Source organism: Equus caballus, chromosome 10 (genome assembly GCF_041296265.1).
Source record: "Equus caballus isolate H_3958 breed thoroughbred chromosome 10, TB-T2T, whole genome shotgun sequence".
In the NCBI taxonomy this organism is placed as follows: Eukaryota; Metazoa; Chordata; class Mammalia; order Perissodactyla; family Equidae; genus Equus; species Equus caballus.
Window position 1 is genome coordinate 77,277,275 of NC_091693.1, and position 18,392 is coordinate 77,295,666.

The following is an 18,392-nucleotide window of genomic DNA, read 5'->3' on the forward strand; positions in this document are numbered from 1 at the left end:
AATTAAAAATATTCTTCCAACTAAACTGGTCCACCCACTGAAGGTTCTTTCGGAAAAGAACACCACCTTTGAGGTCCAACCTCCAGTTACCTACAGAGGACCAACAGGGTAAACGCCACCTGAAAACAATTCAAATTTTCAGGACACAAAATGCCAGTTAACCCCTCTAGTGCTCGGTTCTTTCATACACAGGAGGAAAGTAGGTCTGATTATTAAAGCCACCTGAATTTGAGTTGCTAAGGAATACACCATACACTTTCTCTGAATTCATTTATTTAGAGATAGAACACAGCCATTCAAAATCATGAAACACAGTATCAACATACAGAATAAAGGTAGGGAATTAAGTTGAATTGTTATATTTCACTTACATTAATAAATATCTTAAAAGAAGCAAATGCAGATGTTACCATTCATTAGGACACCAATGGCACAACTTCTATCTAAGCTAACTATCATACTGCTTGATGTTCAGGTGGGAAGATTATAATAACCTATATATTTCAATTAGATGGCAGCAAATACAAAAGCATTTGAACTATATAGTGTATTGTAAGCAGGAGTTTATTCTACAGCATTCCATCATTCTCCTGGCCTCTGTTTATGGGTGGAGGCATCCTGGACACCAGCAATCCACATCACATAAACTGTCCACCATTAATGAGGTATAAACTCTATTAGACATGTATTCCGAACAGAAATTATTTTTGAATGCGAGAAAGAATGCCAGCTATTTTTGGCAGACTTGGGATTTCCCAACTTAGCCACTAATTAGCTATCTGAGCTCTTTAAGTCTGTGCTTCAGTTTTTTCATTTTTAAAACAAGAGGATTGGACTAGATTCTAAGTATCCACTGAAGCCAAGTTTCTTCCTGTCCTGTTAAAAATTTACCACCTTTGATTTTCAAACGAATTGCAAAGTGATTTTCAACAACTTCCTTCTAACGCATGATTATCCTTTTCATAACCTTTGTCTAAATCTTTTAGAGTTCCTAACTTCTCCATTGAACCCGTACTTTTGCATGTGTTTATAATGACCAAAGTTCACTATGTTGGTATGGAAGGCCACCCCTACCAGGGAAGATGACAGCCTAGCTGGGTATTCAGTTTAGTACCCACACCCATCTTTCTGTGAGGGCTCTGTATCTCAGTCTCCATCAGAGCCCACACTGTTGTCCAACAAACACTCCTTACCTGTCTAAGCTCCTTATCTTTATATCAAGGGAAAAAACCTAAGAAGATTTTTCAGACAACTGGCATGTAAGTCACTTGTTTAATTTTACAATAGCCACATTCTTTGCAGTCTCCTGTAGGACAAGGCATCAAATATTTCAAAAGGCAGCCATACATTTCCATATATACTTTCTAAAATAGCTTAAGCTCTAACATAATTTAAAAATCAAACTGTTAGGCAATTTTGTTTGACTCTTATTTTCAGACATAGAGCAAAGGATACTTAACAATGCCCACTTTTCCTACTCACCATCATACTCATAAAACTCTCTGGAATTCATTCTAACACACATATCAACACTTGGCAAGAATATAATGAATAAAGTGGCAAGCGGTAAAATCTAATTCATGCCAGAACACTGGAGAAGTTACGTGGGAAGCCACACAAACACAACTTTACAAAAGTTGGGAATACTGTTAATTTCAAATAAGCAATGATCAAAGTGGGACTTTCATGCCACAAGTCCTGTTCAGTCAAAATCACGATTTGTAAGAACAAGTGGCGCCACCAGTGTCCAAACATACAGCACGATGCCAATCCAACTAGAAGAGATTTTCACCCAGACAGCTGTCCACTGACTTTTCATCTCACGAGAAGGCTCATACCTAAAATTTAAGGAAAACAAAAAGGGGAACGGTTGGATTATCAGCCATCAAGCTAGCAAGAGGCTTCAGTACTTAAGTCTGCTTTGTATACAATTTGTGGTAACAGATTTATAGCTGATGGACCAATCTGTTGCCTTGCTGTCCATACCGCTTTACTAGTTAATGTGAAGGTAAAAATTAGTGATTCTCTTTAAAGGAGTAAAGGACATAGGCCTCTACGGTAGCTCTTTTTACAGAATACTCAGGCTCTTTAGGTATTTCTGGCTTAAGTAGTTATGAGACAGCAGAGAAATGGCGTATGACCTCTGGATAACAAAAGATTTATCAATCCTATCCTGAATAAAGAATATAATCTGTTCAAAGTGCATTTGGGAGCCCCTCACCCACCCTTCACCTTCTCAGATTTAAGAGACTGGGAAGGAAATACCTCCCAAATTTAACTGATTTTTGTGTTAATGGAACACACTGAAAATATTTTTGATCTGAAGTCTTAATGTGTACTACTACATTACTTGACAGCCAAAGCTGTGAAGTGAGAACTATTTGGATTCTTACAGCTTAATATGCTGCAGTATAGGAATTTTAAAAAATATATATTTTTCAACAATAAATGTCAATAAAGCTGTCCTCAAATGAGATAAAGAATAATCTTTTTTCTACATCTTTCACTGGTATTCAAAGGCTTCTTACAAGTTGTTAAGGGTATTATGCATTAAAAATTATTAAAAACAAAACTGCCCAAAACATACAGTTGAATCTTAAACTGAATTTTTCATTAATCATTTGAACAAATTAGAGTTTTTAAAAATAAAGTAATATTAATCATTACCTTCCTCTTACCAGAAAAAGATTTATGGGTTAGTTTTGAAGTGATAAAAATAAAAATTACAGTTTTAAAGAGTTCTAAGGATCTATCTATATTAATATATGCACATTTCAATTATGAAAACTTCAGAGCTTTTAACAACAAAGTTTGAAGAAAACAGCAAAGGTCTTTTACTGTACTATGTCAGGAACCAGTTACAGTATTAAAAGAAATAAAAATAAACATTGCGTTGGATCAACTATCAACATCTATTTCTGTAAGAAATGTGTTAGTTTCATGAAACTTTCTATTTTAATCTCTTCAAGATTTAGAAATATTTCAATGTTTATTACTGCTAAAGCAAGGAAGTCAAGTCTGCATTTCTCACACTGATCTCACTATTCATTAGCTGTAAATTTTATAATACATCTCAGGATGAAAAGTATTTCATACCACATGTTTTGCAATGGAATCATGAAAAAGCCATCAGAATTTCTTCATGCCAGGTTTTCAGGAAATATAAGTACCTGTACCAGTTGGTGAGGGTCATCATGATATACAGTGACGCCAGGAAAAGCATGAAGTGAAAGAAGGAATAACTGTAAGTAACACCATCCCTTTCATTATCTACAGCTCGGTGAACATCATCTCCATCCTCCATTGATCCATCACTTCTGGCTCCACCATCTTCTATTAATGTTGATTCATCACTTGTTAGAGTCAGTTTATTAACCTGACTATTGTTTGAAGTACGGATGCTACATGAAAGACAGTTTAGGAAGAGAGAAGGAAAAAGGGCACTTAAAAAAAGTGTTTCATAGATGGCTAGACTTCTTATTTAAAAAAGATTCATCATTTTTCTTACCTTGAGTAAAACACACACAATAAAAAGAGGATTAGTCCTATAATTCCTTGAGCATGCCACCACTGGACAGACTGCCCCTCCTTTGGGATAGTGCTTGTTGTGTTGTACCCAATTATGCTGAGCAGGCTTGGGTTGCAATTTGTTTCTGTAATGTAAATCAAGGTCAAATTATAATGTGAACCTACTATAAAAAATAATTTATTTTTCAGGGCATAATTCTAGTTCTTTTGAACTCTTTATACCCTTGCAAATTCAAAAAGTCTTGCAGGAAAAGGGCACAGATATAACAAAAAAACACTTTAAGACAACTTGTATTTATGAATAATGAGAACTTTTATAGTGCTAATTTTATAGAAGTGCTTGAAAATGAAAATAATTTCATTTTCAACCTCATGCAGGAGCTGAGAGATATTACTAAGCTTTTTATAGATCAGGAAATAGGTGAAATTTAGATGACCTCTCTAAAGTATAATAAAACTCTAGCAGAATTAAGAGTAACATTCAGATGTTCTAAACCAAAATGCACTGGCTTTTCTACTGTATATTGTTAAATAACAACAGTGACTTTATGATGTTTATCAGTTGGTCAAAGTACACTGTTATATAGGCAAGACAGCTTACACATAATTAGAATTTTAGCAAATGCTTTGTGGAAATGACCAAATAAGTCATAATGACCTAATGCTTCCTCAGTTTAACTCTTGTAAGAAAGAATTAAAGTGGGGCTGGTAAATTATTTACTCAAGTGTCCATAATATGTATTTTCCTCCCACAAAGCCAGACATGTCAATCACCATCTTACCAATGCAAATAATTTTCTTCTTAAAGCCATGAAGATAAGGATAATTTCTAAAGCAAATTATTTGTAATTTTTTTCTAACCACTTACCTAGACAAAAATAATAAGGAATCTTTCTCCTAATATACTAAAAAAAATTCCTTTCTCCTACTAGTGGTAAAGGAGCTACAGAGCTTGTAAACTCAATGAAGTGAGATTCAGAGAATATATTTTATCATTTTTTTTAAAGAAATCATTTTTTTCCTTTTCAAAAAACAATAATTTCTCACTAATTTGTTTTACCCCAACTGACACATATTAGCTTCTATTTCCATGGAATTCAATGCAACTGGCCTATAAAGAGATTCATTAGAAAGCCCAATTATATTCACTTGCAAGGCAGTCACAGACAAAAACGAGTGAAAAAAACTATACTGTTTACAAATGCATCAAGAAGGATTTGAACAGCTTTTTCTTTCTTTCTATATACACTATCATATACACTGAGCAAATTACGTATATTATAATTTTCATATTTCTGATTATTTTGTTAGTAAAGAAACTAAGTGATAAAAAAATATAGCAATACATCAAAGATGAAAATAGTAGTATGTCCATACTCTTTATTCCTACAGGAGCTTAATTTTTAAACAGCTTAATTTCACAAAATTACCATCTTTGAAGAAAAGTACAGTTGCAGGATTCATTAGAAAGAAAGAAACCCAAGCAAACAAAAGCTACCTGGCTCATTGGTCATAGCAGACCATGTCAAATACATCGTGTAGACGGTAATCACTGAAGACTGTAACAAGCCAGATCTGGGTTGTGACTCCTACAAAAAAACATTAGGCAACAGATAAATATTCTGACATCATTCAAGATTCAGGAAAACTTACAAAAAGAGAAGCTTCATAAAAACTAATGATAGAAAGAGCGTACTTGGATCTTTGGCAGTATAGACATTACAGAGGCCCCAAGGCAAAGGAGCATGTTGACACTGATGAACGCTTTATTTTCTGCACAACTGGCTGGATGAGTATAATAAACAAAGAATAGGACGACAGCAACTAAAGACAGCAGATAGTTCATAGCTGTAGCTGATAACAAAGCTGTGAAAGAAATATAATTGGACAGTTAGATTTTATCACAAATATCAGGAATTAAGCATAGGGCTCATTTTTAAAACAATCATTTTATTCAAAAATGTATTTTAAGCAACTAATACTGTCAGCATTATGCAGGCTATAAAAGCAGGGAACAAAATTAATTCTGAACTTTATCACAGAATTTTATAGTCTTTACACATGGTCACTAGTATATTTTCAAGGACAAGAAGTTAGTAACACAGCTAATATAATTTTTATTAATAATAGTGTCTATATTATAGAGTTCACAAAACATTCACGTTAGCCATTCTTTTCAAAATATGGAAAACAACTAGAAAAGGAATATAGTCATGTATCACTTAACAACAGGGATATGTTCTGAAAAATGTGTTGTTAGGTGATTTCATTGTTGTGTAAACATCAGAGTGTACTTACACAAACCTAGATAGTATAGTCTACTACACACCTAGGCTGTATGGTACTAATCTTAGGGGACCACCATCAGATACGCAGTCCATCGCTGACCAAAATACTGTTACACAGCACATGACTGTATTACTTAAGTTTTTATTTTTGTTTTTTTTTGGTGACAAAGATTGGCCCTGAGCTAACATCTGTGCCAATCTTCCTCTATTTTATAAGTGGGACACCTGCCACAGCATGCCACTCACAGATGAGTGGTGTGTAAGTCTGTGCCCAGGATCTGAACCTGCAAACCCCTGGCTGCAGAAACAGAGCATGTGAACTCAACCACTACGCCACTGGGCCAGCCCCTACTTAAGGTTTTTAAAGACTGTAATCATTCAGTTATAAATAAGGGCATTCAAAAACAATATTTTCATTGTTAATGCTAAGCCCACAAAACAATGATGCTTTTCCTCAGCAACCAAAATCTTAAAAAGAATTTTATTATGGAAGAGTAAGTCATTATTATTTAATAAGACAACTAAGTTTCTTCTATGTGACTTTCAACATACATGTTTTAGTTTTTGTACTAATGTGTGCTCAAAATACATGTATTTATGCAGATGTGCCTCTATAACAGGGCATCCATCCCCAAAATATTTATTGAATGCCCACAAGGTTCCAGGTCCTGGGGATACAGTAGGGAACAAAGCACAACCTCTTGCATTAGACTTTGCATTAAAGGATGAGGTTTTCTTTATAAGTGTATTTTCCAAATGACTAATGCTTACTTCCTTGAATACCAAACTTTTTTTTAAAGTTTTTGTTGTTGTTGTTGTTGTTGTTGTTTTTGTTGAGGAAGATTGGCCCTGAGCTAACATCTGTGCCAATCTTCCTCTGTTTTGTACATGGGTTGCCACCGCCACAGCACGGCCACTGATGAGTGGTATAAGTCTGTGCCCAGGAACCAAACCCAGGCCACCAAAGCAGAGAGCATCAAACTTAACCAGGCCCCAAACTTTCTTTATTTTGGCCAGTGAGATCAAGTACAACAAAATACTTGTGTGAGAGAAATACTAGGCTAACAGTTACACTAGACTTAGCTCTCACTCTGATTTAAAATTTTCTTGAGCTGAAACTCAGATCATTTTACATAAAAATCTGGATTTATGGCTTATTTTGAAAAAAATCAGAAAAATTAAGCCACGTTGGGTTCACGTTTTCACAAGGCAATTACTGGCTGGAACTGAGCAGCAGCTATGCACTTTAGACGGGGCCTTCACACTCTCCTGTACGTCCCAGACCCCACTATTAGCACAAGAATTGAACATGCACCTAAACCTGCTTCTCTTCCCCAATTTGTGTTCATCTGTTGGAAGCATCCAAATTTTGATCCTTGTTTTACACTACAACCATAGGACTCAAGCTTATTTTAAATAAACATACATTAATTAATTACAGTACTTGAGAATTCCCCTAGGTATTACGGATACACATAAAAGGCATCCTGTAAAGTTACATAAAATGTTAGAGTTGCTTTTTGTATTTTTCCCTGCTTGCTGACGTTTAGAAATTATACCACTGTTTATCTATTTCTAGGAGTCCTGGTCCCTTTAACATTTTACTTTTAACCTGCTGAAGGCTGGGAAATTAGGGTGTACAATGTACACACTTTTAGCAGTAGGCTGTGAAACATCTACTTTAGCCAGTCAGGGTCTTTTGGATTATTTCCTGATTCTTTGGTATGTTCCAAGTTGATTTACCAGAAGCTCTCTGAGCAAGTTGCTGACACAATGTGACAGAATGCCACTAAAAAACCTCTTCACAGAAAATTACAGCATAAAAATCGTGGCTTCCTTATAGTCTCCATATCTGCTCTCACCTTCAAAGTTCAACTGTCTTCAAGATGCTGTGAGACAAAAGCTTACCTGCGTACCAACACCTCGAGTTCCCTTCTTCCATTTTTTCAACCCATGATTCATTCCATGAATGGGCAAAATCAATAAGTAAGACTAGCTGTATGAGGATGAAGCAAAAGGCACCTGCCATGCCTACATAAAACCACACTGAAAGAAAAAACACACAACAAATGAGTGGCTGGTTTCAATTACTTCATTATCACAATCACAAAACACAAAAAGGGAAATAAAAACAAATGGAGGTACAGTTCCAGACAATAATTAGTTAAGTTTCGTTATAAAATATCAACAGGACTTTAAAAAAAAAAAAAGGATTTTCTTACCAGTTGTAAAAGTTCCTTCTGGAATGAAGAAAGCCCCAATAATAATTGCAATTGCTGCAGCAAATTTAAAGAACCAGAATCTAAAAAAGAAATGATTTTTTATTAATAAACATTCATTCAACAGTTTCATATATGAAATCTTTGAGGAGCATCTTAAAGAATAGCTACACTTTATGTGACTGTTCTATTCTTTCTGAGGATATCCTGAAAATGAGAAGTGAGGACTATTATAGGAGAGTTTTTAGACAGATACAGTTGTCCCCCTTTATCCTCAGTTTCACTTTCCAGTTTCAGATACCCAGAGTCAACTTCAGCCCCAAAATACTGCTACGTCATTCATCTCACTTCACGTCATCACACAGGCATGGCATCATCTCACATCGTCACAAGAAAACGGGTGAGTACAGTACAATAAGATATTTGAGAGAGAGACCACATTCACATAACTTTTATTACAGTATAATTGTTCTATTTTATTAGTTATTGTTAATCTCTTACTGTACCTAATTTATAAATTAAACTTTATTACAGGTATGTATGTATAGAAAAAAACATGGTATACATAGGGTTCAGTACTATCATGGTTTCAGGCAACCACTGGGGGTCATGGAACATATCCTCCACAGATATGGGGGGACTACTGTATATTTGTTACTAATTCATTCTGATGAGAATATTAGTTCCAATTCACAGGTTGATTTTACATAATGAGTGGGATAATACGTGAAAGTGTTAAGGTGCACTGTAAAAATGACTAGGTTTTAAAAATGATAATGCTCCACTGAAAACTTTGATAGAAATTTAAAACAAGCAGCTTTTCAGACATCAGCATCATGGCATAACATGTCCCTACTTCATTGTCCACCAGTTTTTAACAATTAGGCATCCATCCAAGAACAAAAGTACCTCTGTGGAAGTTGTAGGATCCAGCAACAAATGCCAACACCTGAGAAGAGTCTCACGCACCTGAGTGCGAATCCGCTAACAGGCAGACAGATATCAGTGTGGGCTGCAGGATCAGCAAACCTGCCCCACCCCCTCTGACCGAGGTTGGGGAAAATCTAGAGAGAGCTGACTTTTGCAACTACCCATGGATGACAGAAAATTTGTAATAGTTCAGCTCCCCTGAGGGGACATTCCAGCATGCCATGTGGGAGAAGAAAAAAATGAGTTTCAATGCAACAGAGAGGGGAAGAGGAACTTTGCCCAATGCCGCACCTCCAGCAAGGCAACACAGCACCAACATTATCTGGCAGCTAACTCTCCAACGGGAAAAGGAGAGCTGGAGAAACCAGTTTCTCTCCAGCAGCACCTAGAGTACTGAGGCAGAACCTTCACTACTAAGGGGAGGGAGGAGATGGGGAAAGAGGCAGATACGAATATTAAAGAGCACTAAAGGAACACGGTTCCTGCTGACTGCACTCAGGACTTAAGCAACAAGTCTGCTCACAAGCCTCTGAGGGAACCTCAGATGTAGATCTCTCCAGTGACTGTGTGGGACCCCAAACAACCGAGTGCTAAACCCACACCTCCCTCCACTCTGAGGCTAGCTCCTTGTATGTGTTCCCCTGAATGCAGCAGCAAGAGCAGATCTGGTAATGGGAGTTCTCTGAGAAAAAGAGACCACAATATGTGGGCAAAGGAAAAACCACAAACTTGAGCTGTAATGCCAACTTCTAGAAAACAAGAGATTTCCAATAGCAAGCCAGGTGAGTTGTAAGAACCAAAGACATATAAGCTTAAGAATTCTTCCATGAAAGGGAGCAAGAAGTGTATAGCAGGTATATAAATATAAGGTCAGAGAGGGGGCTGGCCCCGTGGCCGAGTGGTTAAGTTCGCGCGCTCCGCTGCAGGCGGCCCAGTGTTTCGTTAGTTCGAATCCTGGGTGCGGACATGGCACTGCTCATCAGACCACGCTGAGGCAGCGTCCCACATGCCACAACTAGAAGAACCCACAACGAAGAATACACAACTATGTACCGGGGGGCTTTGGGGAGAAAAAGGAAAAAATAAAATCTTTAAAAAAAAAATAAAAAAAATAAAAAAAAAATATAAGGTCAGAGAGAACCCGAGATACAATAAGATCAATGAACAATATACGCCATAGGAAGGCAAATAGTAAAGATTTCAGGTGTCTGCTACTTCAAACATGAAAGCAGCAACAGAAAACTACAAGGAACATGAAGAATCAAGAAGCCATTTAATCATCAAAAGATAATAATCATTCAATAACTGAGCTCAAAGGCATGAAATCTTATGATCTGGTGGACAAAAAAATTCAAAATAGCTGTTTGGAGGAAACTCAAAGAGCTACAAGAAAACACAGAGGCAATTTAGGAAAAAGTACATGAACAAAACAAGAGATTTAGCAAAGAGTCAGAAATCATAAAAAAGAACCAAACAAATTCTGGAGCTGAAGAATTCAATGAAAAAATGAAAAACGCACTAGAGAACATGGACAGCAGGGGAGCTCAAATGGAAGACAGAATAAGTGATCCAGAGGACAGGAATTCTGAAACAACTCATTCAAGGATGAACAGAGAAAAAAGAATGAAAAAGACTGAACAAAGCCTACATGATCTACAGGATTCTAATATTCAAATAATCAGAGTTCCAGACAAGAGGAGAGGGGGAGGAGGAAGAAAGTTTATTTAAAGAAATAGTAGTTGAGAACTTCCCAAACCTGGGAGAATCTTAGACATCCAACTCATAAAGCTAATAGATTAGATTATTATCTCAATGCAAAAGGACGTTCTCCAAGAGGTTGTGGGGAAAAGGAACCCTCATACACTGTTGGTGGGAATGCAAACTGGTACAACCACTATGGAAAACAGTATGGAGATCTCTCAAAAACTTAAAAATAGAAATACCCTATGACCCAACCATCCCACTACTGGGTATCTATCCTAAGAACCTGAAATCAGAAATCCCAAGAGTCCCATGCACCCCTATGTTCATCGCAGCATTATTTACAATAGCCAAGATGTGGAACCAATCTAAATGCCCAGAAACTGATAACTGGATAAAGAAGATACGGTATATATACACAATGGAATACTACTCAGCCATAAGAAAGGACCAAATTGTTCCATTCACATCAACATGGACCTTGAGGGTATTATGTTAAGCGAAATAAGCCAGACAGAGAAAGACGAACTCTGTATGACTCCACTCATAGGTGGAAGTTAACATATAGACAAGGAGAACCAATCGGTGCTTACCCGGGAAAAGGGGGGTTGGGGGCAGGGCACAAAGGGTGAAGTGGTGTACCCACAACATTACTAACAATAATGTAGAACTGAAATCTCACGAGGTTGTAATCTATCATAATCTTAATAAAAAAAATTAAAAAAAAAAAAAGGACTTTCTCCAAGACAGATTACAGGCACACCTCAGGGAGACTGTGGGTTCCAACCACCACAATAAAGCCAATATTGCAATAAACTGAGTCACATGAATTTTTTGGTTTCCAAGTGCATAAAAAAGTTATGATTACACTATATAGTCTATTAAGTGTGCAACAGAATTATGTCTTAAAATATATATATATATACTTTAATTAAAAAACAATTTATTGCTAAAAAATGCTAACCATCATCTGAGCCTTCAGCAAATCATCATCTTTTTGCTCGTAGAGTCTTGCCTTGATGTTGATGGCTGCTAACAGATCAGGGTGGTGGTTTGAAATATTCCCAAGAATTGCCAAAATGTGACAGAGAGGCACAAGTTAAGCAAATGCTATTAGAAAATGGCATTCATAGACTTGCTTGATGCAGGGCTGCCACAAACCTTTAATTTGTAAAAAGAAAAACAAACCAATACCTGCAAAGTCCAATAAACCAAAGTATGTACCCACAACATTACTAACAATAATGCAGAACTGAAATCTCACGAGGTTGTAATCTATCATAATCTTAATAAAAAAAAAAAAAGGACTAAAATAATGAAACTGCAAAAAATCAAAGACGATGAAAGAATGCTAAAAGCAGCCAGAGAAAAAAAGATTGTAATCTACAAAGAAACTCCCATTACACTATCAACAGATTTCTCAGCAGAAACACTACAGGCCAGGAGAAAGTGGAATGACATATTCAAAGAGTGGAAGGAAAAAAACTGCCAGCCAAGAATACTCTACTCAGCAAAGCTATCCTTCAGATATGAAAGAGAAAGACTTTCCTAGATGGAAAAAAGCTGAGGAGTTTAACACCACTAGACCCTGCCTTGCAAAAAATGGTGAAAGGAATTCTTCAAGCTGAAATAAAAAGATGCCAATTAGTGACATGAAAACATAAAATTATACAACACACTGGTAAAGGTAAATACACAGTCAGATTTAGCTAACTCTAACACTATAATAGGATGGTGTGTTAACCCCTTAATTCTAAAGCTTAAAGGAAAAGAGTATTAAAAAATTACAGCTAATATAATGTTAATAAATACACAATATAAAAAGAGGTAAATTGTAACATCAAAAATATAAAAGGGGAGGAGTAAATAAGTAGAGCTTTTGTATGCAATAGAAGTTAAGTTGCTATCAGCTTAAAATGGACTGTCATATGTAACCCTCATGGTAACCACAAAGCAAAAACCTAGAGTAGACTCGCAAAAGATAAAGATAAAGGGAAACAGAGCATACTACCACAGAAAATCACCAATTTACAAAGGTAGGCAGAAAAAAGGGGAAATAGAAACAATGGAAAGACAAAACAACCAGAGAGCAATGAATAAGTTGGTATTAGTAGGTCCTTACATATCAATAATTATCCTGAATTGATATGTACCGAATTAATCAATCAAAAGGCACAGAGCAGCTGGATGGATAAAAAAACAAGAACCAACTATATGCTGCATACAAGACTCACTTCAGATTTAAGGACACACAAAGACTCAAGGTGAAGGGCTGGTAAAAGATATTCAACGCCAAAGGAGAGCAAAAGAAAGCAGAGGTAGCATACTTATATTAGACAAAAATGCTAATAAGAAACAAAGGTCATAATAAAATGACAAAAGGGTGAATTCTATTCAACAAGAATATATAACAACTGTAAACATATAGATACCCAACACTGCAGCACCCAAATATATTAAGCAAATACTAATAGATCTGCGGGGAGGAACGGACAATACCATAATAGCAGTGGACTTCAATACTCCACTTTCAGCAATGGATAAATCATCCAGACAAAATTAACAAGGAAATGTTTGACTTGAACCATACACTAGACCAAATCGACCTAAGTTAAAACATTTCTAGAACATTTCATCCAACAGCAACAGAACACACATTCTTCTCAAGTGCACATGGAACATTCTCCAGGACAGATCATGTGATAGAACACAAAACAAGTCTTAGCAATTTTAAGACGACAAATCACATTAAGTATCTTTTCTGACCACAACAGAATGAAACTGGAAATTAACAAGGGGAAAGCTGGAAAATTTATAAGCATGTGGAAACTAAATAACACACTCCTGAAAAACGAAGAGGTCAAAGAAGAAATAAAAAAAAAATCTCAAAACAAATGAAAATGGAAACACAACAGAATACAGACCAGAAAAACAACAGAAAAATCGATGAAACTAAGAGCTGGTATTTCAAAAAGACAAACAAAATTGACAAACCTTTAGAGTTAAAAAAAAGAGAGAAAACTCAAAATCAGAAATGAAAAAGGAGACATTACAACTGATACTACAGAAATACCCAAGATTATAAGAGACTGCTATGAAGAATTATATGCAAACAAACTGAATAAATCTAGACGAAACACATAAATTCTTGGAAACATAGAACCCATCAAGACTGAATTAGGAACAAAGAGAAAATCTGAACAGACCAATAACAAGGAGATTGAATCAGTAATTAAAAACCTCCCAACACAGAAAAGCCCAGGATCAGATGGTTTCACTGGTGAATTCTACCAAACATTTAAAGAAGAGTTAATGCCAGTCCTTCTCAGACTCTTAGAAAAATTGAAGAAGAGAGGACACTTCCCAATTCATTTTAACAGGCCAGCATTAACCCTGATGTCAAAGCCAGGTAAGGACACTAAAAGAAAAGAAAATTATGGACTAATTTCTCTGATGAATAAAGACGTAAAAATTCTTAACAAAATATTAGCAAACCAAATTCAACAACACATTACAAGGATTATAGAAACATGACCAAATGCAATCTATTCTTGGGATGCAAGGATGGTTCAATATACACAAACCAATAAATGTGATAATTGAATGAAAGATAAAAATCATATGACCATCTCAACAGATGTAGAAAAAGCATTTCAAAGAATACAACATCCTTTCATGATAAAAACCCTCAACAAATTGGGTATAAAAGAAACACACCTTAACAAAATAAAGGCCATATATAATAAACCCACAGCTAATACACTCAACGGTGAAAGAGTAAAAGCTTTTCCTCTACAATCAGGAAGAAGACAAGGGTGCCCACTCTTGCCACTCTCACTCAACCTAGTACTAGAAATCCTAGCTAGAGCAATTAGAAGTAAGACCGAGAAATTAAAAGCATCCAAACCAGAAAGGAAAAAGTCTAACTGTCATCATTTGCAGATAATATGATGTTATATATAGAAAATCCTAAAGACAACCAAAAAAACTGTTGGAACAAATTAATAAATTGACTAAAGCTGCAGGATATAAAATCAACATACAGAAATCAGTTGCATTTCTATACACTAACAACGAAATATCCAAAAAAGAAAGAAAGAAAACTATTCCCTTCACAATAGCATCAAAAACAATAAAACACTTAGGAATAAATTTAGCCAAGGAAGTGAAAAATCTGCACAATGAAAACTACAAGACTTTGATAAAAGAAATTGAAAAAGATAACAGACAAATGGAAAGATATCCTCTGTTCAGGGATCTGAAGAATTAATATTGTTAAAATGTACATACTACCCAAAGTTATCTATAAATTCAAAGCAATCCCTCTGAATTCACAGAAATAGAAAAAAACACCCTAAAGTGTGTTATGAAATCACAAAAGACCCCAAATAGCCAAAGGAATAATGAGAAAGCAGAAAAAGCTGGAAGCATCACACTTACTGATTTCAAACTATAGTACAAAGCTATAACAATTAAAACAGTATGGTACTGGCATAAAAAAAAATACATAGACCAATGGAACAGAATAAAGTGCCTAGAAATAAATCTTTGCACATACAATGAACTAAGATTTGACAAAGAAGTCAAGAACACTCAATGGGAAAAGGACAGCCTCTTTAACAAACAATGCTCAGTAAACTAAACAACCATATGCAGAAAAATGAAACTGGACTCCTATCTTACTTTACATTACTCACAAAAATTAACTCCAAATGGATTAAAGACTTAAATTTAAGACCTGATGCTGTAAAAGATATTAGGAACTTACTGATATTAGGAAGAAAAAAACAGAGATGAAGCTCCTTGCCCCTGGTCTTGGCAAAGAGTTTTAGATGAGACACGAAAAGCACAGCAACAGAAGTAAAATCAAACAAGTGAGGTTACATCAAACTGAGAAAGGTTCTGCACAGCAATGGGAACCATTAACAAACTAAAAAGGCAGCCTACCAAATAGGAGAAAATATCTGCAAGACAAATATTGGGTAAAGGGTTAATAGACAATATATATAAAGAACTCATATACTCAATAACAAAAAAACAAACCATCCTATTAAAAAACAGGCAGAGGAACTAAATAGATATTTTTCCAAAAAAAGACTTAGAAATGGCCAAGAAGTATATGAAAAGATACTCAGTATCACTAATCATCAGGGAAATGTAAATCAAAACCATTATGAGATATCACCTCACACCTATTAGAATGGCTATTATCAAGAAGAAATACTAAGTGATGGCGAGGATGTGGAGAAAAGGGAACGCTTGTGCACTGCTGGTGGGAATGTAAACTAGTTCAACCATTATGGAAAACAGTAAGAAGCTTCCTCAAAAAATTAAAAATAGAACTACCATATGATCCTGCCAACTCCAGTTCTAGGTATCTATCCAAAGGAAATGATACTGGAAAGATATCTGCACTCTCATGCTCATTGCAGCATTATTCACAATAAGCAAGATAGGAAAACAACCTAAGTGTCTATCAACAGACCAACGGATAAAGAAATTGTAGTATACAAACACAATGGCATATTATACAGCCATGAAAAAGGAAACCCTACCATTTGCAACAACACGGATGGACCTTGAGGACATTATGCTAAGTGAGATAAGCCAGAAAGAGAAAGACAAATGCTGTATGATATCACTTATATGTGCAATCTGAAAAAGTTAAACTCATAAAAACAGAGAATAGAATGGTGGTTACCAGGGTCTGGGGCGAGGGGGAATTGGGAGATGTTACTTAAGGGTACAGATTTGAGATCAGTAAATAAATATGTCCTGGAGATCATGTACAGCATAGTGAGTATCAGCATCAATACTGTATTATAGACTTTAAAGTTGCTAGAGACCGGATCTTAATTGTTCTCACCACAAAAAAGAAATAATAATTATATGACATGGTAGAGGTATTAGCAACACTGTGATGATAATCATATTGCAATATATAAACATAAGAAATCAACGCTTTGTACACCACAAACCTACACAATGTTATATGTCAATTATGTCTCAATTAAAAAAAACACATCAAGATGCTTGTAAGAGTGCTATGTGCATGCTACTTTGAGAAGAGTTTTATCTTAGAGAATGGCCGTGACAGCCATTTTTCAATGCATTTTGAGAAGTGTTTCAAAACACATTTAATAAAGATGGTTATAAGAGTGCTACAAAAATGACTAAGGGAACAAAATAAAATAGAATCAATCTGTCACAGCACATTTCTTCCTTAATATTTATATTTCACTTGCTCATTCTTCCTTTCTTTGGGAGCACGTGCTAATAAATAAGGCAATAATAGATACTAAAAAAAAATTCCTTTAATTTACGGGGGGAAAAAATCCTCACGGAGATATAATTTAAAACATTCAAAATGAGTACCAGAAGTGGTGGTCTATATTAATAAAAGGGACCCTGAAGTTTCTTTTTAGGTTGTCCAGTACAACCAGCCATTTGGGAAATCAATCCATCACCCTGTTTATGAATCAAGTTTTTCATTTTGCTTGTCCTGTAGGTCTAAGGAACTGAGTTCAGTTTTATGTAGTGAGACTGGTGTACCAAAAGCTAGGAGAAGAAGGGAGGAAAAAGCTCCTCATTATTAGTTACAGATGTGGTAGATCCTTTTTTTAGGATGAAAATATAAAACACTATGCATCAGAGATTATACCAATAAATGACCCGAGGCATTTCTGAAATCTGACATTCTCTAGTAGGGATGGATTTTCTTATCTCGTCATTCATGAGTAACAAAATAATTCTGTAAATTGTGTAAATTTATTCTACTTTAACGTTTCTTCAGATAGACTCAATATTCCTGAGAAGAAGCTACCCCGACTTTGAGATTGCCGTTTATTCAAAACCTTACCCATTGTGCACTGCAGCTCTGGGATCACTGCTGCTCTTCACTTTGATCATGAGGAGAGAGAGGAGAAGATAGAACATAGCCAAGCCAAAGCACAAACGGTACACAGCTTTATAGCCAACCAGAATATTACATGGGACGACACCCTTCTCATTCTCACAAAATCCAGGAATCTAGAAAAACAACACAAGAGTTTGTGATCTAGAATTCTTTCGAGTAAAAATGTGAAAATTCTGTGTAATGAAACAGTTCAAGTAAAGGTTTAGAAAATTGAAGTTTGCTTTACAATTTATAAATGCTAAATACATAATCAAGGTAAGTCTGGAACATTTCCATCAGATAGAGTTCACTCTTTTTTTACTTTATGTGAGCCCATGATAAACTACAAATGCCAGTCCTAAACTGGATGCTTCTGATTGACTTGGAGACTTAGTCTACATTTATTTATTTATTTTATTTTTTTCCTTTTTCTCCCCAGAGCCCCCCGGTAGGCAGTTGTATATTCTTCGCTGTGGGTCCTTCTAGTTGTGGCATGTGGGATGCTGCCTCAGCGTGGTTTGATGAACAGTGCCATGTCCACGCCCAGGATTCGAACCAACAAAACCCTGGGCCGCCTGCAGCGGAGCACGCGAACTTAACCACTTGGCCACGGGGCCAGCCCTTTATTCCACATTTTTTAAAACTTGCATTTTACTGAGAAATATTGAATTATCTGTATAAGAGAAAAATACAATCAATAAATGTTTGAAGAATTATAAGGTAATTAAGTCAGTTTCTAAATACTAAAGAGAACAATAATGGCTTTTCAGAGCCAATGCTACTTAAATTCATTTTCAGTTTTCGTCCTTTTATTCTGCAAGTGTTGTTTCT

The 18,392-nt window shown here is 35.7% G+C and overlaps 1 protein-coding gene across 3 annotated transcripts in view; it reads right to left on the bottom strand.

Annotated features, from left to right (window-relative positions):
- Positions 1 to 256: 256 nt before the first annotated feature.
- Positions 257 to 18,392, bottom strand: part of SERINC1 (serine incorporator 1) — a 39,265-nt gene continuing 21,129 nt past the window's right edge. For all 3 annotated transcript variants that reach the window (XM_001504205.6, XM_070223697.1, XM_070223699.1), the window contains 8 exons: positions 17,526 to 17,695; positions 8,039 to 8,118; positions 7,725 to 7,862; positions 5,225 to 5,394; positions 5,027 to 5,117; positions 3,509 to 3,653; positions 3,171 to 3,401; positions 257 to 1,838 (listed from right to left, as the gene is read on the bottom strand). In XM_001504205.6, the coding sequence (XP_001504255.2) occupies positions 1,703 to 1,838; positions 3,171 to 3,401; positions 3,509 to 3,653; positions 5,027 to 5,117; positions 5,225 to 5,394; positions 7,725 to 7,862; positions 8,039 to 8,118; positions 17,526 to 17,695 (1,161 nt within the window). In that variant the 3' untranslated portion in view covers positions 257 to 1,702. The remainder of the gene's footprint in view (positions 1,839 to 3,170; positions 3,402 to 3,508; positions 3,654 to 5,026; positions 5,118 to 5,224; positions 5,395 to 7,724; positions 7,863 to 8,038; positions 8,119 to 17,525; positions 17,696 to 18,392) is intronic.